We start from the raw sequence: 25,464 nt of genomic DNA, 5'->3' as shown, positions 1-25,464 counted from the left end.
GCGCCCGTCCGCGCCCGCCCGCGCCCGTCCACGCCCGTCCGCGCCCGTCCGCGCCCGCCCGCGCCCATCCACGCCCGTCCACGCCCGCCCGCGCCCGTCCACGCCCGCCCGCGCCCGTCCTGTCACGCGCGGCGTGGGCAGCGGGAGTCACAGTTACCCCCTGGGTGGATGAGGTATGAAGATGGTTAGCCAAAACGGAGCCATGATGGTCCCACTGCATGAAGACGGGGAGGAGGGGACATGACGGCGCAGGGGCCTGTCCCGGGAACCCCCGGGGGTCAGCCCACCGGGCACAGCTCGGCCCTACGCCGCCACGCCTGGGGGGTGGGCCGTGCCGCTCCTGCTGGAGCCCAGCACAGCCAGGCGCCTGGGGAGGGGGCGGCAGTTCACACCTCCACCCTGGGCCTCGGGCCCCGGACCCCCACTGCCTCCCAGCCTGGGCTCTGGGCACTGCAGGGCCCCCCCCCCCGCCTCAGCTGCTCCCTCTGCCTGCGCCACTTCCTGCTCCTCAGCCGCAGCTCCAGGGCCCCAAGCGATGCGTCCCTCGGGGCCCAGCTCTGTCCCCCCGCCACTCAGCACGGGGTGACTTGGGGCTCCCCTCCCTGCCCCCACACAGAGCCTTCACTGCCTTACGGGTGCGGCATCCAGAGCCTGACCCTCTGGCCAGCCGCCGCCTGGCAGGTGCGCACCCTGGGAGTGAAGGGGCGAGGGGAGGGATGGAGGGGAAGAAAAGGGCGGATGAAGGGATGAGTGGGGGGAGATGAGCAGAGGGGATGAATGAAAGAAGAGTGACAGAGGCGGGGGTGGCCGGAGGGAGGGAGGGAAGGAGGGAGAGAGGGAGGGAGGGAGGGAGGGAGGGGGGGTGAAAGAACTCAGGAGCCATGGTGGCCGCCCCACCACGCTGGGTGTGGGTCAGCCCACAGAAGGCCCGGCCGCCCGGTGGGAGAGGCTTTGGTGGGAGGGCTGGGGAGGGTGCACCTGACCAGAAGCCATGGCAGGCCTGACTCACCTCTCTGTGCCTCTGACTGCCCCAAGCTGAGCTGCGACCCCAGCAAGGCCCTGCCTGGTGGCCGGTGAGCGGCAGCCCCCCCACATCCTGCAGGGGTCCTGAGACAGAGGGCAGCCCTGGTCCGTCCCATGATGCTCTGCGGGCCTCCAGGCCACCCCCCCCCCCCGGACCACCTCCCGCCCAGCCGGGTGGCCTGGGGAAACACCAGCTCCATCCTTGGCAGCCGTGTGCCGAGGTGCTGAGGCCTCTCCCAGGCCCCGGCTGGGGCAGGGTGGAGGGGGGCGCCTTCCCGGTGCCCCGCGCTGCAGGGCACTGCTGCAGGAGCCAGGGCTCACGCACGGGTCCGCGCTGGCGTCCAGTCCCCGCCGTCGCCAGAGGGCTGCTCTCCCCGCCCTCCTGGAGGCCCTGGCTCCCAGGACAGAGGACCGCCCACCTCCTGCGGAGGGGCCGGGAGCCCCCTAAGCAGGCGGAGGGAGGCTCCCAGGTCCTCCCGCGAGTCCAGGCCTGGCCACCCACGGTGTCTCTTGGACCCCCTGGGCTAGGAAAGGTGGGGCTTGAGCACAGCAGAAGCCGCCTCAGACGCCAGGGAGCCCGAGCCTGCCCGGCCCTGGCCGAGCCGGCACTTCCCGCGACCGTGCTGAGTGGAGAATGTGGCTGGCTGGGGGGCCCAGGCAGTGACTCGGTCTCCCCACTGCTCCTGGGGCTCCGGGCCTGAGGGCTGGCGGGCACCCCGGGTGGGGGGGGGAGGTCTAGTTGTGCAGGTGGAACGCGGCTGTGAGTGGGTTTGGCTTGCATTCTGCCACCGAGCCTCACCCGGCCCTCTTTCATCTTTTTTTTTTTTTTTGGTGGTTTCTAGAACATGTTACACGTTTGGCTCACGTTACCTTTCGATTGCACAGCGCTGGGGAGAAACCTGGCTCTGCCAAGTGTGGTCCCAGGACCGCACCTCAGTTTGCTTTCTGTGGCTCTAACCAAATACCCAAGCCCGGCCCGGTGTGAAGTCCCGGGGGGCCCGGTGTGAAGTCCCGGGGGCCCGGTGTGAAGTCCCGGGGGGCCCAGTGTGAAGTCCCGGGGGGCCCGGTGTGAAGTCCCGGGGGCCCGGTGTGAAGTCCCGGGGGGCCGGTGTGAAGTCCCGGGGCCCCGCCAGGGCCTCAGCGCCCAGGGCAGGGCCCACGCGGGGGCAGAGCTGTGTCAGCTCAGGTCACCGCCCGCTTCCAGCCCCACTGGCGCTCCCGGGGGGACCCCACCCTCAGGACCCCACGTAAGCAGCACCACCTCCCAAAGGCCTCGCCGCCAAAGGCCATTTGGAGATTTGGGGTGACGTTCCCAGCGCCCGCACTCCTGGGGTTCGTATTCCAAGCGCAGTACCGGGTGGCGTGCGCGTCACCTGGGGGCCAGTGCCGCCCCAGCTCCGGGCCCCACCCAGAGCCCAGCCCGGAGCCAGGGGAGCCAGGGGAGCCAGAGGGGGGTCCCCACACAGCACCCCGGCGCGGCCCGGGAGGGAGTGGGGCCAGCACCCCCGTGGAGGCCGCCCCACCACTTCTTCACGACAGCTAAAACCCCCCAAACCGAGCCCCCCTCCCCCGCGTCCCCACATTCCTCTCCCTTCTTCTCTCTGAAAACTTGGCCAACAGCATTCAGTGGCACTAAATATAGAAATGAGCAAGTAAATCACTCAGAGGTGCCGCATGCTGCCCAGGGCCTGTTTCACGCTTGAGCTGCAAACCATTGAGAGCTGGAAGCTGTAATTAAAATGCTGACGGCCTCCCCACTGGGAGCCATGGGGTGCCGCAGAGGGGCCCCCCGCCACTCGGGCCGGCCCCCGTGGGTCCTTCGGCCCTGGGAGGTGCGTGTGCCCATCGTCGGGCACACCTGCCTGTGGCCTCCCCCTCCGAAGCCCACTCAGCCACATCCTCCCTCACTGCGGTGCCCCGGGACTCCCGAACTCGCCAGGCCCCTCTGACTCGAGTGGGGTCCCCCAGTGGCCCATTTCCTACCCCGAATCACCTCGTCAGAGGGGCCTCTCCCGAGGGGCTCTCTCGGGTCACCCTGCTGTTCATCCTGCCTCAGTCTTCATCACAGCATTTAGTACTCTCCAACAATAGATTCTCTCTACGTTCGATTGTTTGTTGTCAGACTTAGCCCAGAATGTCAGTTCCATAAAGGCAAGTAGCATGTCTAATCCTAGAGCCTAAAACAGTACCAGACACACAAATAGCTGCTTAATAAATATTTGTTGGGCGAATGAATGCGTGGATTTCCAACCCTTTCTTTCAGCAGGTCTGGTGATCTCACTGGGAAAATGTCCAGCTTTCCAGCAATGAGCTCAGCTTTTTTACCCATTCATTCAGTCAACCGGCCTTGCAAAGAACCAACCATCCATCCATCCAAACATCCATTCAGTCACCCGTTAATATCCACCCATCCACCCACCCATTGATCCGGCCGCACTTCCAAACACTTCCTCCCTGTAATCTCAAATATCTGTGGGTCCATCCGCCCACCCATCCAGCTACTTATACCAGTCCCCAAAGGGAGGTCTCCTTTTCTGGGGCTCCCTCCAACCAGGGCCAGCCATGCTGTCATATCTGCAGGTATTAACACCCTCTGCTCCCACATCGGCCCCTCAAACCCCTGGCTTATTTACCTCCGATTTCCAGAGCTAGCATGCAGTTTCTGAATGAGTATCTGTTCCCCTTCCTCGGCTTGCGTAGCATCTCCTCCTGGACCATGTGCCCCCCGATAGCAGTGACTACTTCGTTTAGTTATCTGTTGCTTCTCTAAAGTCTCATCCTCACACCAAGAAGACACAGCACACGTATTTAATGAACACGTGAGTGAACGAACACAGAAGGGAGCCGCAGAGCGAGACTGTGGAGCAGAGGCAGGCTGCCTGGGCTCCGCTCCCGGCTCCGTGTCACCAGACCTGCCCTCAGTTTCCCCATCTATACGAGGGAGAGTGTAGCCTTACTTACTGGTCTGGCTTCTTCCGAGGATTTTGAGCATTCATATAGATGACATACTTAGAATAGTGCCTGGAGTAAAATAACTAGAGCTCTACTGGGTTTGAGACAAAACACCGGTGTACCGCCGGCCTCCTGGGGCTGTTCAGGTACGGAGGGAGAAGGCAGGGAGGGGGCCTGGGTCTGCCTGTGCTGTTCCCTGGGGGGCCCTTCTGCAGAAAACACCGGCTCCCAGTAGGCACTCTGTTTCCCAGCAGGCACTCTGTTTCCCAGCAGGCACTCTGTTCCCCAGACATACTGGGACTCCTTGGCAAACCACCAGTATTGTGTCAGGTGGTCAAAGCGCTACGTAGGAAAACAGGACCTGGGAGGGACCAGGAAGCCGTGACCAGTGGGAGGGAACTTTCAAATACAGTGACCGGGAAGGGCCTCAGTGGCGATTCTGGGGCACGGGCGTTAGGAGGTGATGGGGTGCACAGGAGACAGCCTTCCGGGCAGGGAGCAGCCGGTGCAAAGGCCCTAAGGGAGGGACATGCCCGGCCCGCTGGAGGCCCAGCGAGGAGACTGGCACAGGAGGAAGAAAATACGCCAAGGGGGGCGGGGGTGAAGCCCAGGGGCAGGGGACCCAGGAGGTTCGGGCAGTTTGGGGGGCCAGAGGCATCCGGGAGGAGCCGGATGCAGGAGGCTTGGCCGGGAGCAGGAGGGGCGACTCTGTAGGATGTGGGGTGCGGCAGGCAGCTTCCTCTCCCCGAGTCCTCACAGCATGCATGCCGTGTGGCCAGGATGGAAGAGACAATGGCGTCTCAGGCCTTCCATCCTTGGGGATGGGATGAGGAGGTAGAGGCTAAAGCTTGATTGGCTTTCAGGTTACCATGGCGACGGCTGCTCGCGACACTCCATTCGCCCTCGCTGGGCTTTCCCCGGCGTGCCGCCAGTCTCTGCCCAAGCCCTTGGTGGGCATCATCTCACTGAGCCCGCACAAAGGACCTGACAAGGACATGCTCAGGGCCTCCTTCCCAGTGGGGAAACTGAGGCGCAGCACGGGGTGACTGCCCAGGGCCACCAGCAAACAAGCGGTGGGGTCAGGGCTGCATCCCCCCCCCCCCCCCGGCACGGAACAAAGGCCCAGGTCGGAAGCAGGGCGTGGCGGGAGCCGGGCGCGGTCTCAGGCCCCCCCTCCCCGCCCCGCTCACCCCCAGGGGGCTGGCTGGGGTCTCATGGCACGTGTTCAAGTGTTTCACAGACGTAGCTGTCAGACGCATGATTTCAAAACCCCACCAGCCCCCGACGTCTAAAACGGCGCCCGCGTGTGCAGAAGGGGCTGCCTGGGTTTGGGGGGCGGGCAGGGGGCGAGGCGGCCGCCGGCAGGGAATAGGAAGCCAGTCTGCCTGCGGACAGTTCCCCTCGCCGTCAGAGGACAGCGGAGCAGTGGGCCCTTTCCTGTCCCCTCTGTGCCGGCGGGCACAGAGAATGAAGCAGGCCCGTGGCGTGGGTGACCTCGGCGGGGGCAGAGGTGACACCCGTGAGCCGTCGAGAGCTGGCCTCACCCCTGCGCACGGCCGGGCCCCGCCTCAGCGCGCAGCCTCCTGCCCCGCGGGCTGCCCTGCCGCCTGGCTCGTGTGATGTCACTGGGGACCCCCGGAAGGCGCAGGTTACCCCGCGGGGAGCCGGCGCCCTGTGGGGGGACACGGTCTCCTGCACTGCCTCTCGGGGGCACGCCGAGGGGACGGGTGAAGGAACACCGCCAGGCAAGGCGCCCCGGCCGGACACCACCCCAGCACACGCGCGCGTGCTCAGGAGCGGGGGCCACGCCGTCCTCCCCGCCCCCTCCAGGCCCACCCTCCCCTGCCCCGCGGCCCCTCCCCTCTCCTCGCCCAGCAGATTTGATCACTCTGGGGAGCTCCGTCCCCTCCTGAGGACAAAGGGGGCCATTGTGCCCGCTGGACGCCTTGGCCTCGCGCGCGCCGCGGTAACGGAGCCCCGGCCTCTCACCTCACCGCCTCCTCGCGGGGCTGGGCCTGGAGCCCCCGCCAACTCTGTCCAGGAGAAACCCGAAGGCGGACCCTGGAGCCCCCTGAGCTGGCTGGAGGCCAGGGCTGAGTGCGGGGTGGCCACCCCTGGGGCCTGCCCATGGCCCTACCAGCACCCTAGTCCAGCCCCGCACCTGGGGCCTGCCCATGGCCCTGACCAGCACCCTAATCCAGCCCCGCACCTGGGGCCTGCCCATGGCCCTGACCAGCACCCTAGTCCAGCCCCGCACCTGGGGCCTGCCCATGGCCCTACCAGCACCCTAGTCCAGCCCCGCACCTGGGGCCTGCCCATGGCCCTGACCAGCACCCTAATCCAGCCCCGCACCTGGGGCCCTGCCCACGGCCCTGACCAGCACCCTAGTCCAGCCCCCCACCTGGGCCCTGCCCACAGCCCTACCAGCACCCTCGTCCAGCCCCGAGGCACCCAGCGCCATCCCGGCACTGGAAGCAAGCGGGGAATCAAACTTCTGCTCTTACTTGTCGTACGGCCCAGGTATGTTTAAATAACTGCATGGCCGGCTAGCGACCCACTGAGCGGGGCTGCAAGCAGAGAAGCGCGTGCGCTCCAGGGCTCCATGCCCGACGCCGCGCCCCCGCCCCTCGCCCGCCCACCCCTCTGCCTGCAGCCCTCTGGTGGCTCTGGAGTCACAGGTGAATCTCGTGACTGCCAAGGAAGAGAAGGAAGACACTGAGGTGTCTGGCCGGGACAGCAGCCTGCAGCCTGCCCCTCCTCGGGACCGAGCCCGGAACCGGGGAGACCCCTGCCGGCATGCCTGCTGGTCCAGACCCCCCCAGAGCCCCGACGGCCACATCCCTTGGCCCCCCTCCGCACAGCCGCATTTCGTCTTTGCCCGTCGCCGGGCCCCGGCCACAGGGGCGGACCACAGTCCCGGGATGTCCACAGCAGGGCTTTCGAGCGCCGGGTCTCTGAGAAGCCCGGGCTGGAGCGTCGAGGGCACTCTGGAGTCACAGGGCGCGAGCATCGGGAGAGGACGCGCCCCGCCGGCCCCGGAGCAGGCGCCATGGCTCAGGGGTTAAGAACTGAGTCTGTGGCTGCGTTGCCGGGGCTTGGTTACCGGCTGTGTGGCCTGGGGTGACTTTCTTAAGCTCTCTGGGGCGTCATCTTCCCAGTGTGAAGCGGTACTGATGGGGGGGTCTTGACCCGGAGGATGGGGAGCAGCCGTTGTGGGCATTAAATCAGAAGATACTCAAGCGCTGGCTTGAGATTTGCCTCTCTTCTCCCGGCGACACTCTGCCCTCCCTCTGTGTCCCCAGGCCCCCTCCTGAAGGGGCCGCAGCTTCTTTCTCTCCCGAGCTAAAGCCCGTCTTTCGCACACGGCTCCCTCCCCCGTCCAGGGCCGCTCCCTGGCCCGCTCCCTGGCACTTGGGGACCGGACCCCTCGGGCATCCCCAGCCTCGTCCGCCTCCTGGCCCGGCCGCTTGGGGCACTTGGGGCTGGCGGAGGCCGCTGTGCGTCCCGGCAGCCGGAGCGTGCTGGGGCGCCACAGACCGGGCCCCACAGGCTTGGGGGTCCCCGCGCACGTGCCTGCGGCCAGCCGGCTCCCCGCTCCGTCCCCCTCACCTCAGCCCCTCGCTCTCGCGGCTTGGCCTGATGCCGGCGTGGCGTCCATGACGGGAGCCGGCCCCGCCGCCCCAGCGGGCACCTTCTGCCCCCCTTGGGCCAGCCCGCTCAGACTACCTCGCCGGCCTCCGTTCCCATCCCTTTCCGGATCCTTCCCAGGGGCTCTGGCAAGCGGCCCGGTCGGCCCCCGGGGCACCCCGGGCGCCCGGCCTCCGCCCGCGGGCCCGCCGACGCCGGCCGGCGGTTGGGTCCCCTTGCGGGAGGCCCCCGAGCCACCGCACGCGCGGAGGCGGAGTGGAAGGCCGGCCGGGGGTGCGGACGGGATCGGGGTGTCGCGTTCCCTGGGGACAGAGTCAGCCGGGAAGATGGAAGTGCTCCGGACGTGGGTGGCGGCGGCAGCTGGACAATGGTAACGCGCTCGGTGCCACCAAACTTGCAGACAGGAAACGGTGCACGTGCTGCTGTAGGAGAGGCACAATTCAAAACGAGTCGAGAGGGAAGCGCCGGGCACTGGGGGCCCACAGCTGTCATCCCAGCAAGGTGGCTGCCGCGAGGGGGACCACAGTTCCGGGCCACTCGGGGCAGAAAAGTCTCCGCGACTCCACGTAACGGGAGACACCGGGAGCGGAGGCATCCGCCCGTCAGGACGACGGGAGGTCAACAGGCAGACTGTGTCCAGGCGCAGGCGCAAAGAGGCAAAGCCCTCTCCGAAGGAGGACCGGCGCAAAGAAGGCTAATGGTGTGGCTCCGCAGTAAAGCACCAGCCTGGCAAGCCCGAGCTTAACCAACGAAAAGAAACAGATCCCAGACTCAGGTAGATAGACGCGTGTTTAAGGCGGATTCTCACTATGTAGCCCAGGCTGGCCTCAAACTCTCAATCCCCCCCATTTAGCCTCCCAACGGCTGAGATGGTAGGTATATGTTATCACACCCAGAAACGTAAACATAAGTGAAAAACTTCTAGAAAAAAGAACGTGGAGGAAAATCCTCAGGATCTAGGCGGAGGGAAGCATTCCCGGACAATACCAAAAGCCCTGAGAGTTTGGGGCCAGCCTGGGACATTGTGCGAATCCTTTCAGAAGGTGGGAGAGAAACGCGGGGAGCCCGTGAGTGTCTACGGGGTCGGCGGGGTGAGGGCGGGAACGTGGCGGTGACACCCACCGGGCGGGCTTGGGTGCGGGGTTTGCCGGCTACCACTCGGGAGAAACTGGGTGAAGGACACAGCCTTCCCCTAGGCTCAGGACTGCGTGAGCACCGACAGCATCTCAACGTAAAGTTGACCCGCACCTTCCAGAAAGCCTAGTTAAAGCTGAATTTCGGACAATTAAGGAATAACTTCTCAGTGGAACCCCAGCTCGTACAGTGCCAAGTACGTGCTGTCTCAAAGTGACATTCAGCGGCAGTCCTGCGACGTGTGTCACAATGTTGCTGCTGAGAAATACTCCGGAAAGACCGATGCTCCCCATTCCTTCCTTCCTTCCTTCCTTCACTCAGCTGACACCCGAGCACTTGCGTGAGCCGGGCGCGGTTCGAAGCTGGGGTACGGCTGCGGGCGCGGCTGTCCCCGCCCTGGGGGTGCTGACCGCACACTGGGAGGGGACAAGCAGCATGGACATGGAGACCGGAAAGAAGGTGTTGTGTATACAGTGTAACCGGGACTGACGTGCGTGATGTGCGCGAGACCGAGCGGCCAGGCAGGGCCTCCCGGGGCAGGCGCCACGGGGGCCCCGAGAGCTCCGAGGGACCCCGGGCGGGGGCCGGCCTCGCGACGGGGGCTGGCACGGAGACGCCACTGGGCCGCTGTCCTAAACTCTGTCCTCCTTGCAGGTCGGCCCTGGAAGGTGCTTCTGGGGCTGGAGGAAAGCCTCGTCGTGGGAGGGGCTGGGCCCCCCGAGACCGCCGCGTGCCCGAGGCCTCCACGGTCCCACGGTCCAGGTCCCCAGTCACGGCTGCCGGCCTGTCTGTTCTGGGGCAGATGCCCAGATGTGGAGGGCACAGCAGCCGTGCCCGGCCTCGCCCGGTCAGCCGGCTTCGGGCAGGGTGGGGCCCGGTCCCTCCCGCCCTTGACGTGCCGCCGCCACCGTCCCCTCTCTCCAGCCAAGCACGCAAGTGGCCCTCGGCCCAGGGGCCGCGCGTCTTATCTAGGCCCGGCCCCCCAGCTGCACCGGGCGGGGCCCCCCGGGCCCTGACTCACTAGGCTCCCTGCAGCAGCGCGGGAGTGGGAACCGGGCTCCCGGGAGCACCCAGGCCCGATGGGGCCGGGCAGGAAGGGACAAGACCGACACCCCGTGAGCGCGCGCACGCGAGGCTGGCAGGGCCGGGCGGTGACGGCGCTCAGGTGGAATTCCATCCTCCTGAGCTCACCTCCCCCTGAGCGAGCCGCGTGCATTCCAGCCGGGCCCCTCCCCAGGCCGGTGCGGAGCCCTCCCCGCCAGCCCTCCCCAGGCCCCTGGTCCAGGGAAGGGGCTGTGTGAACCAGGCCGGCGACTGGGGGCAACGGGGGGGGGGGGGGTGAAGCGGCTTGCTGGACCAGAGAAAACAGAAGAGTGAAACCTGTGGGCATTGTTTTAAGGGAGAAGAGAGCAAGCGAGGTTGGTTGGGAAACATTATGTGTACGTGTGGAGGTGTCACAATCAGAGCTCCCCTTTCACAACAAATAGATGCACATTTAAAAAAGTGTGGCCCCGGGCTGGGCGCCAGTGGCTGACGCCCGTCATCCTAGCTACTCAGGAGGCTGAGATCTGAGGAGCACGGTTCGGAGCCGGCCTGGGCAGGAAAGTCTGTGAGACGCTTATCTCCCATTAGCAACCAGAAAACCAGAAGTGGCGCTGGGGTTCAAGTGGTAGAGCGCCAGCCTTGAGCTAAAGAGCTCAGGGACAGCGCCCAGGCCCAGAGTTCGAGCCCCACACACAAAAAAAGTGCGGCCTTGGAAGTGGTGGTGTGGCTCAAGTGGTAGAGGGCTCGCCTTGAGCACAAAGAGGTTCAGGGGCAACACCCAGGCCCTGAGTTCAAGCCCCAGGACCGGCAGAAACAAAACAAAAAACAACAAAAAGCGTGGCCTTGCTTCTCTGCACCCCACGACTGCTCAAGCCCAGGATTCCGAGCTTTCGGTTACCTCCTGCCGACTCTTCCATAACCACGGGCTCTGTCCCCTCTGCTCCCCTTCCTGCAGCTCCGCAGGGTCCAGAGCTGGCCCCCAGGAAGCCGCCCCACCCAGGAGCTCTCTTGGGTTAGGAAGGACTGGGTGCCGGTGGCCTAGCCGCCCCCTCCCCATTTTCTCCCCTGTGCTCCCTCCCACCCCACCATGGAACGCTCTTCATTGTCTGCCTCCAACACAGGTCTCCTCTGCCCGGTGCACAAGCCCAGGGAGGACCTCAGGGCTCCGGGCTGCTGTGGCCCCTCCCCGCCCCCGGCCCTGCTGCCTTGGCCCCACCGCCTCCAGGGCCTGTCTCCACTCACCCTGCCTGCCGGGGGGGGGGGGGGCAGCGGACACTTGCCCACCACTTGCCCTCCCCGCGTGCTTTCTAGGCACCTGTAGCCCGAGGAGGAAGTCCCAGGCCCCAGGCGGCCATTCTAGGACTTGCGCTGGACACGGGGCCTCCCTCTGCTTTTTCAGAACCTCGTGCTCTCTTTTCCGTCCTGGGGATCTAGCCCAGGGCCTTATGCACGCATGTGCTTTGCCATTCTGCCCGCCTCCCGACCAGATGCCCCCCCTCTGCTGCCCGGTTAGCTGGAGGGCACCCACGAAAAGGTCCCTGTGTCTCCCCTTGGCAGTCTCCAGACATCTCCCACGGGCCACTGCGCCTTCCCTGTCCTGCCCACTCCGGCTCGGGGCTCTCGGGGAGGTGCAGCCTGATCGCCCCTCTCCCCTGACTCCCCAGACTGTGCGGCTGAGGGGGTGACCCGCGCTCCCCACTGCCCACAGGAAGGAGGCGCAGCCACGGGAGACTCTGCCACCCAGAGATCACGACACAGAGCGTCCCCCTCCTCCCCCTCCCCACCCCAAATCCCGACTCGGCGCCCACCGTGGAGACCTGACCGTCTGCGGCCCCGCTCCTCGCGTGCCCCTTCCGCCCAGCCCTCCCAGAAGGCCGCGGGCCCACGGCTGCCTCGAAGCCGCCCTGCTCTGACCCGTATCACCGCCCAAGTGCCCCGCAGGCCACGGAGGGGGCGGCGGTGCCCGCCTCCCCCGCCTGCGGCCACGTCTGCCCCCCTGAGGCCGGGCTCTGCCTGGGCTGGCGCCTGCTGGAGATGCCCATGGACTCGTCCTCCTCTGCCCCTGGGGTGGTGGTCAGCTGGCAGCCCCTGGGGCTCCCCTGGCTCCCCGCCCCCTCTCTCCTTGCACCAGCTGCCGACAGGCCTCGGAGCCCGTGGTCAGGTTGAGTCTTGTCTCCTCGCAGCAGAAGGGAGGCCGCGAGCCATAAACACCACGTGATCCTTCCCAGTGCAGCCAGAGCTGCCGCGGACCAGCCCCCGCCCCAGCACGCACCCCCAGTGCAGCCTGGTGTGGGGGAGGGGCCCAGGAACACCTGCAGGGGAAACTGAGGTCCTAACAGGGGACAGACCCACCATGGCCGCTCGTGGCTGACTTGGCTCCAACCCAAGCCCTCCGTGTCTGGGCCCTCGGGAGCCTGGGCACCGTGACCCAGATTCTTCCGCTAAAACGAGGCCTCTCAAACTTTGTTTCTGTCCAGGCCGGCCTAGAACCCTGATCACAGCCTCCCACGTAGCCGGGGTGACGGGTGCACACCATCTCACTCAACTACTAGTTAAAGTGGGGTCTTGTGAACGTTTTGCCCAGGGCGGCCTTGTCCTCCGCCTCCTGAACAGCTAGGATCGCAAGTGTGAGCCACCAGCGCCCGTCTGCTTTGCCTGTTTTTTAAAGACCAGCTTCACGGAGGCAGGCTCGCACCTACGAATCAGAAGGCCTGGGCCCCGGAACCCACAGTCACGACGGGCCAGCCCTCTGTTGGGGCCTCGTGGGTGGGCCTGCGCTCCGGTCCCCCCCAGCTGCCGAGGCCCCTCCTGAGGGGCCTGCGCCCTCCCCGGCCGGCACGTGGCCACCCCACCTGGCTCCCCGCCTCGTAGATGACTCTCGACAGCACCCCTGCGCGGCCTCCGAGGTGGGCACGGAGCGCCTCAGCCTCCCAGGCCTTCCGCAGCCCATGTCCAGCCCAGGTCTCCGCCCGGAGCTCTGCTCCAGCCAGGCAGCCCTGACCTGGGTGCTCGAGGCACCTGTCCAGTACTTCCTGGGACGGGCGAAACCCTGCTAGTGTCACCTTTGTCCTTTTTCAATGGCTGTGGCTGTGGTCTGTGCTTACAGTGGCAGGGCCTCTGGGGCTCCCCACCCCGTGCCCTTGGCCTGCAGACCCCGTGGTCCTCCTGCCCCTGGTCGGCTAGCTCTGGGTGGCACAGCGGTTCCAGCCCCTTTCCAACCCGGGGACGCGCTAGGTCATCACTGGCTCTCTTCCTCTGGGCGCAGAACCCAGAGTATCTGAAGAGGCAGCGGCAAGGCCACGGTCGCCTCTGTTTGTTTTCACGGGGATTTGGTGGTTCGGCCTCGGCTGCAGCCAGCGAGATACGTGCCAAACACGCGTCCTGGGCCAGCAGCAATCAACACGGTGATCACGCAAGAGGAAGGACGGACGGGCAGAGCCCCGCGGACCGCGCACACCCGCCGGCTCCCGCCCCGGCTGCCTACCTTGCGGCCTGCCTCGTTATTGTGTAAGTTCATGAGAGTCCGGGCATTCTGCTTGATCTCCCGGGCATCCACAAAGACCTTGGCGAAGCCGATGCCGTAGCGGATGTCGGCAGAGCAGCCGCCCCACTTCCAGCCCTCGTCCCGGTGGTACTGGCCTTGCTTCTCCTTGTCGCAGCCGCAGTCGCTCAGGTTGCCCTGGGTGCAGGCGGCCGTGATGGCGTGGGCCACGCCCGCAGCAATGATGGCGTAGGTGAAGGCGGCCTCCCGGCTCCCTGAGAGGGCAGAAGAGCGGAGAGAGCTTTGTAGAGCCGACTCGAGGCCACGAGCCCGGGGCATCGCGGTTGAGGACGGAGCCCGGCTCAGGAGCTCAGGGTCGTGAAGAAGACCACGCGAGCGTCCGTTTCTAACTCTGCCTGGGTCCCCGTCAGGTACACGCGCCTCCCGCCCCTGCCTCTGGGGAGGGGACTGGCACAGGCTGGCTGCCCGGCTCCTGGAGGCCCGGGGAGGGGAGCTTCCAGCCCATCTCTACCCACGGCCCCTCCCTGGCCACCCCAGCCTGCCCACGGCTCGAGTCACGCCTGCAGCGGGCAGCAGCCAGCGTGTGACCTCCAGAGCACCCGCCCTGGCTCGGTCACTGGCCAGTGGGTCCCCAGGCCCCCGCCTTGGTCTCCGGGGCTGCACGATGGGGCACACGGGTAGTATCTCCTCGCAGCAGCGGCTCTCGGGCTGGGCCGTGGCTCCCTGACCCTGCTGGAAAAGCAGCTCCTAGTCCTGTGGCCCTGGAGGTACTGTGTGTGCTTCCCGAGTGTCTTGTGTGTCCCCACCAGAGGCCACCGGCTCTGGGGCTGGGGTGGCTGCCACCAAGCCGTGCTTCTGGGCCTCGATCTCTCCCTGCACAATGGGTTCAAGAGCAGCCATGTCCCGGCTGGAGGGGCGCTGGCTGGCGCTGAGCCCCTGGGGGAGCTCCAGGTGCGGGCTGGCGCTCGGGGAAGGCGCCTGGAGGACGAGGCCCCGGAGCAGACAGCACAGGCGAGGCACGAAGGGCTCTGGGCGGCCACGCAGGGCGGAGGGGCCGCCATTGGCTCCGGCCCCCCGTTCACACTACCCATCTGGTGCTCAGGTAGATCCTTGGGGCAACCTCCTCACCCTCCCTCGGGGCGGTGCCCCCAGACTCAAAGGACAGCAGCCCGCCACACCCCACTGTCCCACCCTGCCGGACGTTATGCACCCGGCAGGGCGTGAGCCCGGTCAGCACTAGCACCCGGGTCTGCTGTCCGCCTTCCGTCCCCGCTGTCACTACCGTGGCTCGGGCAAGCCTCCTCTCCTCCCAGAGCCCCCGTCTCGTACAGGAAGCACCACAGTGCCGGTGCCAACCCACAGGAGCTGCCCGGAGGGGACACGAGGGGGCCACCTGAGATGCTCGGCCCGGCTGAGCCCCGGGGGGCGTGGCCCCCGCCCTGCCCTCACCTCAAGCTCAAGCTCTGAGCCTACGAAGAACACGGGGCGCAGGCTGGGTCCCCAGCTCCACACATGCCCTTGGTATTTATTACAAATGTGCAGGGAGCACACGCCAACCGGGCCAATGCACGAAGTCCCGGGGGTCCCGGGCCCCTCCCCCCCAGCCTGCGATGGTCTAGTCGTGACACCCAGCAATGCTTCTCCTGCGTGAGATCCAGAAAGCCACGTAAGATCCGGCGACGCGCGGCCGGGCTCACAGGGCGCGTGCTGCAGACGCACCAGAGCAGGTGGAGGAGAATGTGGCTGCCCGCCCCGCCGAGGCTGCACCAGGAAAGAGACAGCGGCGCTGACCAGCAGCAGCTCAGGGAGAGGACATGCAGGTTGAACCTGTCTGTGCCCCAGCAAGGAGACGCAAGCGAGCACTGCAGAGGGCAGGAAGCAGGGGGTGGGGGTGGGAAGAGAGGGGCGGGGAGCGGTGCAGGGGGCAGGAAGAGAGGGGTGGGGATGGATCTACCACCTCCCGGAAACTGCTGGCCACATTCCTGCCTCCCCACAGGTCAAAAGCCCACATTTATCCCCCACGCAAGGCCAGGGAAAGACAGGCCTCGGACTACTGGCTCCCAGAGACCCTGGAGGGGCTGCCACCAAGCCCCCCACTTCAGAGCACCCAACACTGGTACAGGAAAACAGAGCCTGGTGCCGGAGAGACATGTCACCAGGGTGCGGGCCCGGCGAAAAGGCCCGTCTGACGCAGTGTGCTCCGTGACTCCGGCACGGTGACCCTGGGTGATTCAGCTGCCTCTCTGTGCTCCAGACCCCCCCACTCCACAGCGGGGTGAGGGCCATGCCCAGCCGCCCGAAAGATTCCATCCACCGCCCGCGCTGCGCCGCTCGGCACCGGAATATTATCTGGGTGTATTTACGGTATCTCACTGGAAACCACAAAGTGCATTGTATTGTTTTTCTCTTTTGCTATTTAAAGCCAACTGGTCAGAGAATGAGCAATCCCTGATACAAGCTGAAATGGGGCGATCTGGAAAACAGATGGAAAAAGGCTGCCCTTGCCAGCCTTGAGCACTCGAAGCCCTGGCCTCGGGGTCCACAGCACCGCACGGAGCTGTCGTTACAGGGAGACCTGAAGCTCTGGGGGCCGGGGGCCAGTCAGTATCTGCTCTGAGTGACGCGGGGTGACAGCCAGAAGCCATGCCAGCCCCCGCCCGCCCTGCTCAGGCACAGCACCAAGATGGGCACCCATGCCCCTTCCTGACACCCCGCGCCCCGCTGGTGCCAGCCCTGGCCCATCCCTGTCTCTGCGCTGACTTTCGTCGCCACGCTCTCTGAGCCGGGCCGTGAGGACCCGGGTGGTTTATCCGTGACGTCTCCGGAGTTGCCTGCCTGAAGCCGTGTGTGTGAAAGGAAGACTGCGCGTCTGGGTCTGACTGCCCATCACAGGAAAGCTGGGAGAGAGACCAGGGTAACAAAAGGCTCATCTCAAAGAATAGCGTCAGGAGAGCTAAAATCCAGGATGAACTGAGGCTTGCAAAAAAAAATGCAAACGAGACAAAAAGCCCTTTGTTGGCAGCTTTCTAAGCGAGAATGGGGGGGAAGAATAGGGCTTTTGCTTGGGCAAGATGGCGCATTGTTAAGAAATGGCAGAGAGAAAAGCGGAGCAGTCCGCCCCTCGCTCTGTCTCCCTCTTGGAAGGGGCTTCAAGCCCGTGGCTCCCAGCACCCACTAGCTCACCAGAGGGCCTGGGATGGAGCCGGGTGGGGACCTGCTTAGCTCCCCAGGCCAGGGGCCTGGCCCAGACTCCCACCCCAGGAGAGGAGGGAGGAGCTCAGGCTGCCTGCCCGAGGGCATCGGGGTTTCCCGGCCGGCGGACCGCGGAGGGTGGACTCCGGGGACTGACCTCGAAGCCATCTGCGCCCATCCTGGAAAAATTCCAGCCAGCGCGCCTCGCGGGGCCGTGAGTGTGTGGAAAACATCACCCGTCGGGAAACCACTGTGCCTTTATCTAGGATCGCGGTGGAGACGCAGAACGCGGTGGTCCCCGCACGTCCTGTCTCCGCCCTGATCCAGCCCCTCGCTCGGCCCCCTCCCCCGCAGAACCGGCGCGATGGCTCCCTCCCCACCCCTTCCTGCGGCCTCTTCTGCCCGCGCTGCCCAACGCCCCGGCGTCCCCAAGGCCCAGCCGCCGCCCCCCCCCCCGCCCCCCCGGCTCCGGTCCTGCCAGGTCACACCGCCAAGCCCTTCCTGTCCCCCGCCTTCCTCTCCCGGGCTTGGCTCCAGCCTCTATTTCAGGGGACCCCTGCCGACAGGCCTGTGCCACCGCGCGCCTGCCCCCCCTCCCAGGGCACATTTCCACACTGCAGGCCTCACCTCCCTGGCTCGGGCCAGGTGTGGTTCCGGCCTTGGCTGTGCACGGCCCCTCTGCCGCCAGGTAAGTACGGAGAGGTGTGGAGCCTCTCCAAGCACTTCACATTCACCAACTTAACCAAACACACCCAAGCACCAAAAAGTGAAGCCTCACGGACCTGCACGCGGGTCTGCGCTTTACCCCGTACGTAGGGCTTATTGCTGTCCCTAGTTCCTCGAGTGATTCATTGCACGGGGCGCAAAACTGGGTTTCAGAGTTTCACGGGCAACGGCAGGCACTAGCAAGGGCCGTGCTAAGATAGACTTCACCGTGCCTGTCCAGACCAGAGGCCAGAACGGGGCCCTGCTGCGCCCTTGGGGGAGCACGCTGAGCTGGGGGCGGCAGCCTGTTCCGGCCTGCACAGCGAGCCCCTGCGTCCAAGGCTGGGGCAAGGGGCCGCGCGCGAGGCCTCAGGAGCTGCCCCTCGTCTGAGCCCCTAACGTGCTTCGGGCACCGTGACACCGTCAGAGCCGGCTTCCCCAAAGTCATCTTCTGGGAAGCCCCACTTCTTCCCCCGGGGAAGCTGCCCTCGGCGGGCGGGACAGGTCGGCTCAGACCCTCGGGAAGGGTCTCCTGGCCTCTCCCTCCCCCCGGAGGGCAGCGGGCGGACTGGAAGGCGGGCTTGCCTCGCGGTGGAGCAGAGGTAGCCAGACGGCTTTGATGAGCGGGTGCGTGGAGGGGGACCGGACCCACACGGACCCTCATGAAGCGGCGCAGGGGGACTGTTCAGTCTCGTACGGGGTCAAAAAACTGGACACTTCCCGTGGGGCTCAGGGCTCCGAGGTCCCGAGAGCACACAGCCTAGGAAGGAGTCAGCCTCCCGGGGGCCACTGCCAGGCCCTGGGGGCGGGAGGAGACGAGGACGGACAGCTCCCAGCCCAGGACCCTTAGGCTCGGGGAGAAGTCCAGCTGCTGCCCCTACAGTGGCCACAGTGCCCTCCGCATGCCAGAGGCAGCCCCCCGATCCCCACGCCCGACTGAGCTTCCCGGCACGCGCGCGTGCGAGCGCTCCGCGCGACGTCGTCGAGTCCCCCCCCCCCCACCGCCTCCAGGACAGGCCCCACCTCTGCCACGGGGCCGAGCCTGCAGCCAGGAGACCACAGGCGGGGCGCTGCCCCGGGAACCCCGCCCCAGGCTGCCCACTGCGCGAGACAAGTCCGTCCCGGGGCGGCCAAGGGCACGCGCGGAAGACAGGTAGGGAGAGACGGGAGGTCTACACCAAGTACGGGTCACGGGCCCTGAGGGGGGTCAAGCGCACACACGGCCTGGGATCAGCACCCAGGAGCAGGGAACAGCAAAGGCAAAGCTCCCACAGGGGAGGGTGGGCCGAGGTCTTCAGGGACGGGGCGGAGGGCCTGGCTACTCTCCCGGGGCTGGAGGAGGGGGTCACCCCTCTCCTAAGGTCACTGCTCTCTAGAGATGCGCGTTTGGACCGGGAAGTGGTACGAAAGGCCCAGGCTTGGGGTCTGGAATGAATCTGAGGAGTTCAGTCTCTCCATCTGCCCAGCAGTTTCTACCACACCAAGAATAACACCCAGAGCTCGCCCCATTCCCGTGCTCACACGAGACGGGCAGCAGGCCTCCGGGGGAGAAGGGCGCGGCTGGTCTCCCACCCTCCGATGCCGATGGCACACCGAGGGCAGGGCGGTCCCGCCGTGGGGGGGGCACGCGCCACCCCACGGCTCCCCGGCGGGGCCCCTCAGCAATGGCCCACGCCACCCACCGCAGCCCGGCCACACACAGCCGCGTGACGTCAGTGAGCCCCTGCCGTGGCATGGACACCCCAGCCACGCGGTGACGCTCGGGGAAGGTCCTCCGTGGGGGCTGCGGCACCCCGGGGTGAACCCCAGGACGGCACCCCGGGGTGAACCCCATGGCCGCACCCCGGGGTGAACCCCAGGACGGCACCCCGGGGTGAACCCCATGGCAGCACCCCAGGGTGAACCCCAGGACAGCACCCCGGGGTGAACCCCAGGATGGCACCCCACCCCTGCAGCGCTGTGCTGGGGCCCCCACCCCTGGCAGCCCGAGGGGAAGTGGGTGCAAAGGAACCGGCAACTCGGGTGGGTGACACCTTTCTCCAGGGCCACGCTGGCCGCTCGCTGGGCAGGAGAGGGGCACCCCGCACAGCCCCGGGCCCCGGGAACCCCAGGTCTGCGTGCTCTACGCCATGAGCAGCACAGCCAGCTGGCAAAGCCAACGTGAAGCATTAGAAACAAGATGGCGAAGCTCACTTCTGGGAGGTCGCTCCTCGGATAGGTGCAAGCCAGTCCCTGTGGGGGCCCCCGGGCGGCGGGCGGCCTGAGGGGCAGCTGGGAGCGGGGCAGCGCCCACCCGTGCCCTAGCTGTGGGGCTGGGAAAGTAAGGAGGATCACCCCATCAGTTAAGGAGAGGTCGACGGGGAACACAGCTCTGTGGCTAGGCACTGTGCCGCACGCGCCCGCCCTGACTTCAAGCCCAGGACCGTCAAGCCGACAGGAGGCTACACTGCACGCGCAGTCCCCACACAACACACACACACACACACACAGTCCACACACAACACAAAATACACAGCACACACAACACAGGCCACACACAACACACACACAGCCCTCACAACACACACAACACAGTCCACACACAATATACACAGTTCCCACACAATACACACACACAACACAAAATACACAGCACACACAACACAGTCCACACACAACACACAGCCCACACCACACACCCCCACACACAACACAGTCCACACACAACACACACACACAGCCCTCACAACACACACAACACAGTCCACACACAACACACACACACACACAGCCCTCACAACACACACACAACACAGTCCACACACAATATACACGGTTCCCACACAATACACACACAACACAAAATACACAGCACACACAACACAGTCCACACACAACACACAGCCCACACCACACCCCCCCCACACACAACACACACACAGTCCCCAATCGAGACTTGTGGTAGCCGAGCGCCCCGCCCGTCATCTGAGCCCCCTCCCCGTCCCTGAGGCCCGTGCTCACCGCCCTGGGTGTCTGCCCGAGCCCCCTGGGGTCCCCGTTGCCCGGGACGGCGTGCTTGGGGCAGTGAACCCGCGTCCACCCTGAGACGCAGCCCCAGGACATTCACCAGGGTGCAGCCACGGCTCCGCCGCGGAGCCCCAACGTGAGCACCGGGCACCACGCTGGGCACCGTCCTGGGCCATGCCGTTCCCCGGCCGCGGGTCCGCGCGCGCTGAGCCGTGGCCCTCCGCGCCTGCGCGCACCCCGGGCCGAGCCGTGGCCCTCCGCGCCTGCGCGCACCCCGGGCCGAGCCGTGGCCCTCCGCGCCTGCGCGCAGCCCGGGCCGAGCCGTGGCCCTCCGTGGTCTGCGCGCAGCCCGGGCCGAGCCGTGGCCCTCCGTGCCTGCGCGCAGCCCGGGCCGAGCCGTGGCCCTCCGCGCCTGCGCGCACCCCGGGCCGAGCCGTGGCCCTCCGCGTCTGCGCGCAGCCCAGCATGGAGGCCCTTCACGGGCAGGGAGGTGCGCCTCACCCCAGGTGACCACAGGCCTTCGGGCCCTGAGGACGGCGCCCCACAGGCCTGAGCAAGGCAAGGGACGCGCCTGGGGCCGCGCTCAGCCTGGGGCGGCGGGGAGCGCGGGGCTGGGAGCCTGGGGCGGGACTCTGCTCGCCCTGGGGCGCGCCGGCCTCCGGGGTCGGCCTCCCTCCACCCGGCCCCCCCTCGGAAGCAGCCCTCCGCCGCTCCTGCGCGAGCCGCCCTCGCCTCCTCCCTGAAGCGCCCACTCCCATCCCGGGCCCACCCCGCCCGGGGAGCTCATGCTCTTCCCGGCCTGGCCTCCCGGGGGGAAGCGCCTCGGACCTCCCAGGCGACCCTGCCCCAGGCCCCGCCCCTGCCCCAGGCCCCGCCCCTGCCCCAGGCCCCGCCCCTGCCCCTGGCCCCGCCCCCCGCCCCTGCCCCTGGCCCCGCCCCTGCCCCAGGCCCCGCCCCTGGCCCAGACCCTGCCCCCTGCCCCAGGCCCCGCCCCTGCCGGTCCCCCGCCCGGCTCGCTCCGCCCGGCACACATGGCACGGAGCCCCCCCCCCCCAGTCAGGTAAGTCAACGTTAGAGGAAAGCACGGATTCTGCATCCACCTTTCCACGTCAGACAACAGCTTCGGCCGCACGTGGCAGCCGGGCCTCTGCCCTCCCTCTGTGCTCCTCCAGGGCCGACGACCGAGGCTTCGCAGACGAGACCTCCTAGACCGCCCCGGCCCGCTCCCGGGCGCCCGCACCTCCCCGCCCCACGGGCCTTCTGGGTGTCCTCTTTGGACTGGGATCCCCCGGCTGCCTCCGCCCGCCCTCGCCGGCTGGCACCCCTGGAAGGTACGGGTGCCGCCCGTGCCCTCAGCCCACGCGGGGAGGCCAGCAGGAGCGCCCCCATCCCGGTGCCCACGCCTCCCCCCTGCGGGCACAGTCACGGTGGGGCACAGACCGACCCCGCCTGCTCTGAGATGAGCCCTGTCCCGGGGGGACCCTGCCACTCTTTTGTTTGCTTTTGGTGGCAGCACTGGGCCTTGAACCCAGGCCCCTGTGCTCTCGCCTTGCTTTCTATCCCTCGAGCCACGCCTTCCAGTTGGACGTGGACGGGCTTTCCTGTCCAGACTGGCTTTGGGCCTGGGTCCTCCAAGTCTCCTCCTCCCAGGCAGCTGAGCCGCCGGGCGGGTCCCCTGTGAGCTTCTTGCCTTTAACACTTCACTAGCAAAGAAAGCCACTAGGTTTAAAGTAATGCCAGAGTGCCAGCCGAGGTCCCTGTTGGAACCAGGCCTGTGCCGAGCCGGGGCGCGGGCCCTGCTCCCCCTGGCTTCCCACCGGGAAAGCGAGGCCAGGAGAGGGGGTGGTAATTCCACGCAGGCCAGGAACAGGCTCCGCAGGGAGACTGAGGCTGCCCGCCTGCCCGCCTCCCCCTGCGCTGGGGCTGCAGGGACACTCGGTGCCTGCAGAAGCTGGTGACCGCGCAGGCCTGCCCGGCCCCTCCGGGGCTGACCGGGGAGCGCCTCGTGGGGTCCCAGGCTGGCCGGGGCCGGGCTGAAACAGCACACAATGCCAGCTGATGGAACACGGAGGGAGATTCGGGGGGCCGGGGGGGGGCGAGTGGGGGCGGCTGGGAGGAGACGCACACAGAACTCGAGCTAAGGGTCTCAAAGCCCCCAGGGACCGGGCGAGGTAGGCAGCCGTGGGGCGCGGCGGGGTGGCGGTGGCAAAGGGGTTACCGTCCACGGGAGCTTACGATCATGCGACATACGCTAGGGAATCAGAACATCTGCCCGATATTCCAGAAGAAGCGGGCACCCCAGACTGTGGGTGAGGCCGCCGCATTCCGTGGCCCGTGGGCCTTCGGGGCACCGGTTGCTGGTTTGCAGGTTGGCCCATCCACCCTCAAGGCTGCCCACGGGAGCCCCGGCCTTCACCAGGAGGCCGGCAGGAGCCCAGAGGCAGGGGCGGCTAGCAAGGGCAGGCGAGGGTCCCCGAGGGTCCCCCGGGTCCTGCCGTCCTCCCCTGAGACCCCGCGCGGAGAGTCTGGGCGAGCACGTACCCACTTTGAGCTCCTTCCCGAAGACGGTGCGCTCCCCCAACGCCGAGCAGTTCCAGCGGCCATTGCGGAACTGAAACTGACACTCGTCGAGGCCCATTTGCGAGCCTTCTCCGATGACGATGATGGCGTCGGGCCGGCTCTGGCAGATCGCCCGCTGTCTGGGAGCGAGGCCTGGTATCTTGTTACAGATGATGCTTGCGCCCAGAGCCACCACCGAGGAGAAGCCACTGAGGGGGACACGGAGACAGAGGTTGAGGCCGGCGGGAAAGCCCTCGGACGGCAGGTGCTGGAGCTGGCAGAGCCTCAACCCATCTGCCGACACCTTCCACCCCGCAGCCCGAGGCCCGCGGCGCTGGCGAGGGCGGCAGAGTGGGGAGGGGTGTGCCCGGGCCCCGTCGGGAGAGCCCCCTCCAACACCTGGCCCAGATGCCAGGGCAGAGCCGGCCCTCGGAGGCTCACCACCTGCGCGGGCCGCCCCCTGCGGCCTTCCCTCCTGACTGTGCTGGAGAGGGGCGCCCGCCCCCTCCTGCCCCTCGCCCTGGGGCACCCGGCCTCTCCTGCCCCTGGCCCTGGGGCGCCCGCCCCCTCCTGCCCCTCGCCCTGGGGCACCCGGCCTCTCCTGCCCCTGGCCCTGGGGCGCCCGCCCCTCCGGCCCCTCGCCTGGGGCGCCCACCCCCTCCTGCCCCTCGCCCTGGGGCGCCCGCCCCCTCCTGCCCCTGGCCCTGGGCGCCTGTGGCGGGGCTGCGTTTCGCAGGTGTCTGGCCCACTGACGTTGGGTGACTGCTTTGGGATCTGGTGGTCACCAGGGGGAAGTGCAGGAGTCTCCGGAACCAGAGCATCCCACCAGAGCCCCTTCCGGGGCTGCCAACAGGGACTGGCGGCTTTACCCTCATGTCCGACCAGAGGATGGAGACGCGGGGCCCGGGCCCTCTCCGCGGCCTCTCCCCGCCCCCCCTCCCGAGCCCTTCCTTCGGGGAGGGCGAGGGGCGCAGGGCGGTTATTTTCTGCTGTTTTCCGCTCTCTCCCCCCGCCTGCGCCTCCAGCCCACTTTTGATTAAGAAGGAGGCCGAGCCCCCGCTTCCCGGGCGGGCGCCGAGGCCGCAGCAGCGCGCGCGCCCGCCGGGCCGGGGAAGCGGAGCCACGGCGACCTGCAGATCAATAGCACTTAAGGCGCCGCAGCCCGGCCCGGCCGCTCGGGTCCCGGCTGAGCCACCGGGGCCGCTCTGCGCCCCGGCCTGCGCCCCCGCCGGGTGAGCGCGGGTGGCGGGGGGGGGGGGGAGCCCAGCGAGCGAGCGAGCGCGGAGCCAAGGCACAAAGGATCCGCCACAGCCCGCGCCGCCCTCCCGCAGCGCCCTCCCCACCGCTGCGGGGGCGGGGGTCAGGGGTCAGGGGAGCCGGGCGGGCGGGCCCTCGCCCCGGCACCCCGGTCCTCTCAGAGCGCCCCCAGCCCACCGCCCCGAGCACAAAGGGCGACTGGCCGTGACTTTGCTGCGCCCCCCGCCCCCCCCCCCCAGCCACCTGCTTCCACTCGCCAGCCCCGGGCGGCCGGCCGGGCTCCGGGATCCCGGGCCCAGCGGAGGGCGGCGCCGCGCCCGCCCCAGCGTCCCCCGCCCCGGCTCGGCCGGTGCCCTCGCCCCCCGCCCCGGCCCCCGCCCGGCCCCGGCGTGGTGCGGTCCGTCGGTCGGGGCCGAGGCTCTGGCCGGGCTGAGGGCCTGGGGGTCCCCGGGACCCGGGCGGTGCCGGGCTGGGAGCGGGTCCCGCGAGCTCCCCGAGCGCCCGGGCTTCCGCCCCCGCCCCGGGCGTCGGTGTCCCAGGGTGGCCGGTGCCCCGGGGCGCCCTCCGCGCCCCGGCGCTCGGCGGGGCGGAGGAGGCGGCGGGGCGCGGGCGGCACGCCTCCCTCCGGCCGGGCGCGGGGACCGCGAGGGGACGCGGGGGTCGGGGCGACGCGGGGCGCCCTTACCCGATGCGGAGGTAGACCATGCCCAGGCCGAGGAGGAGGTGGCCCAGGCAGCGCCGCGCCTTCCGGGGCATCGTCCCTGCCGCCCGCCGCGGGGAGCGCGGGGAGCGCGGGGGGCCGGGCTGCGCGGGTCCCGCGGGCGGCACCGGCGGGGCGATCCGCATAGCCCGCCGGGGGCGCGGCCGCGGCGTCCGGGGTCCGCGCGGGGCGCCGGGAGCGCGGGAGCCGCGGGGCGCGGAGGGCGCGGAGGGGCGCGGGCGGCGGCGGGCTGCGCGAGCGGCCGCCGCGAGTGTTCGAGGCGCGGGGACTGAGGGCGCCGCCGCCCCTCCCCGCCGAGCTCCCGCCCCTCCCCGCCCGCCTCCCCGAGCGCCGCCCCGCGCCCAGCGCCTGCGGGACGCGGCCGCGGGCCCCAGGCGCGCTCCCGCCCGGCTCCGGGCGCGGGGCGGGGAGGGGCGCCGGGACCCCGCCGCCCCCCACCTGTCGCCGACCCGCAGCCCGGGGCGAGCAGGTGCCGCGCCGCGCGCTCCGGCGGGGATCGGGCCCGCCGCGGCCCCGGGGCGGGCGGGGCGAGGGCGCCGGGCCCCTAACCCGCGGGGAGCCCGCGCGGGGAGGCGCCGCGTGCGGGGCGGAGCGCGCCGGACGCCCCGGCGCGCGCGGGGCCGGGGACGCAGCCCCTACCCGCCCGGTCCGCGCGGGCCGGCCTCCCGCGCCCTCCGCCTCCTCGGGGCTCCGTGGGCCGCGGGCGTCGGAACCGGGCTGC

The 25,464-nt window shown here is 68.3% G+C and overlaps 1 protein-coding gene across 1 annotated transcript in view; it reads right to left on the bottom strand.

Annotated features, from left to right (window-relative positions):
- The window catches only part of Wnt7a (Wnt family member 7A), a 34,227-nt gene extending 9,449 nt beyond the window's left edge, over positions 1 to 24,778 (bottom strand). The window contains exons 1-3 of the mRNA XM_048355063.1: positions 24,708 to 24,778; positions 22,748 to 22,974; positions 13,286 to 13,557 (exon numbers count right to left, since the gene is read on the bottom strand). Of these exons, the coding sequence (XP_048211020.1) occupies positions 13,286 to 13,557; positions 22,748 to 22,974; positions 24,708 to 24,778 (570 nt within the window). The remainder of the gene's footprint in view (positions 1 to 13,285; positions 13,558 to 22,747; positions 22,975 to 24,707) is intronic.
- Between the last annotated feature and the right edge of the window lie 686 nt (positions 24,779 to 25,464).

This window comes from Perognathus longimembris, chromosome 10, assembly GCF_023159225.1.
Source record: "Perognathus longimembris pacificus isolate PPM17 chromosome 10, ASM2315922v1, whole genome shotgun sequence".
In the NCBI taxonomy this organism is placed as follows: domain Eukaryota; kingdom Metazoa; phylum Chordata; class Mammalia; order Rodentia; family Heteromyidae; genus Perognathus; species Perognathus longimembris.
Note: the sequence above shows the minus strand (reverse complement) of the source record. Positions and strands in the feature narration are given on the sequence as shown.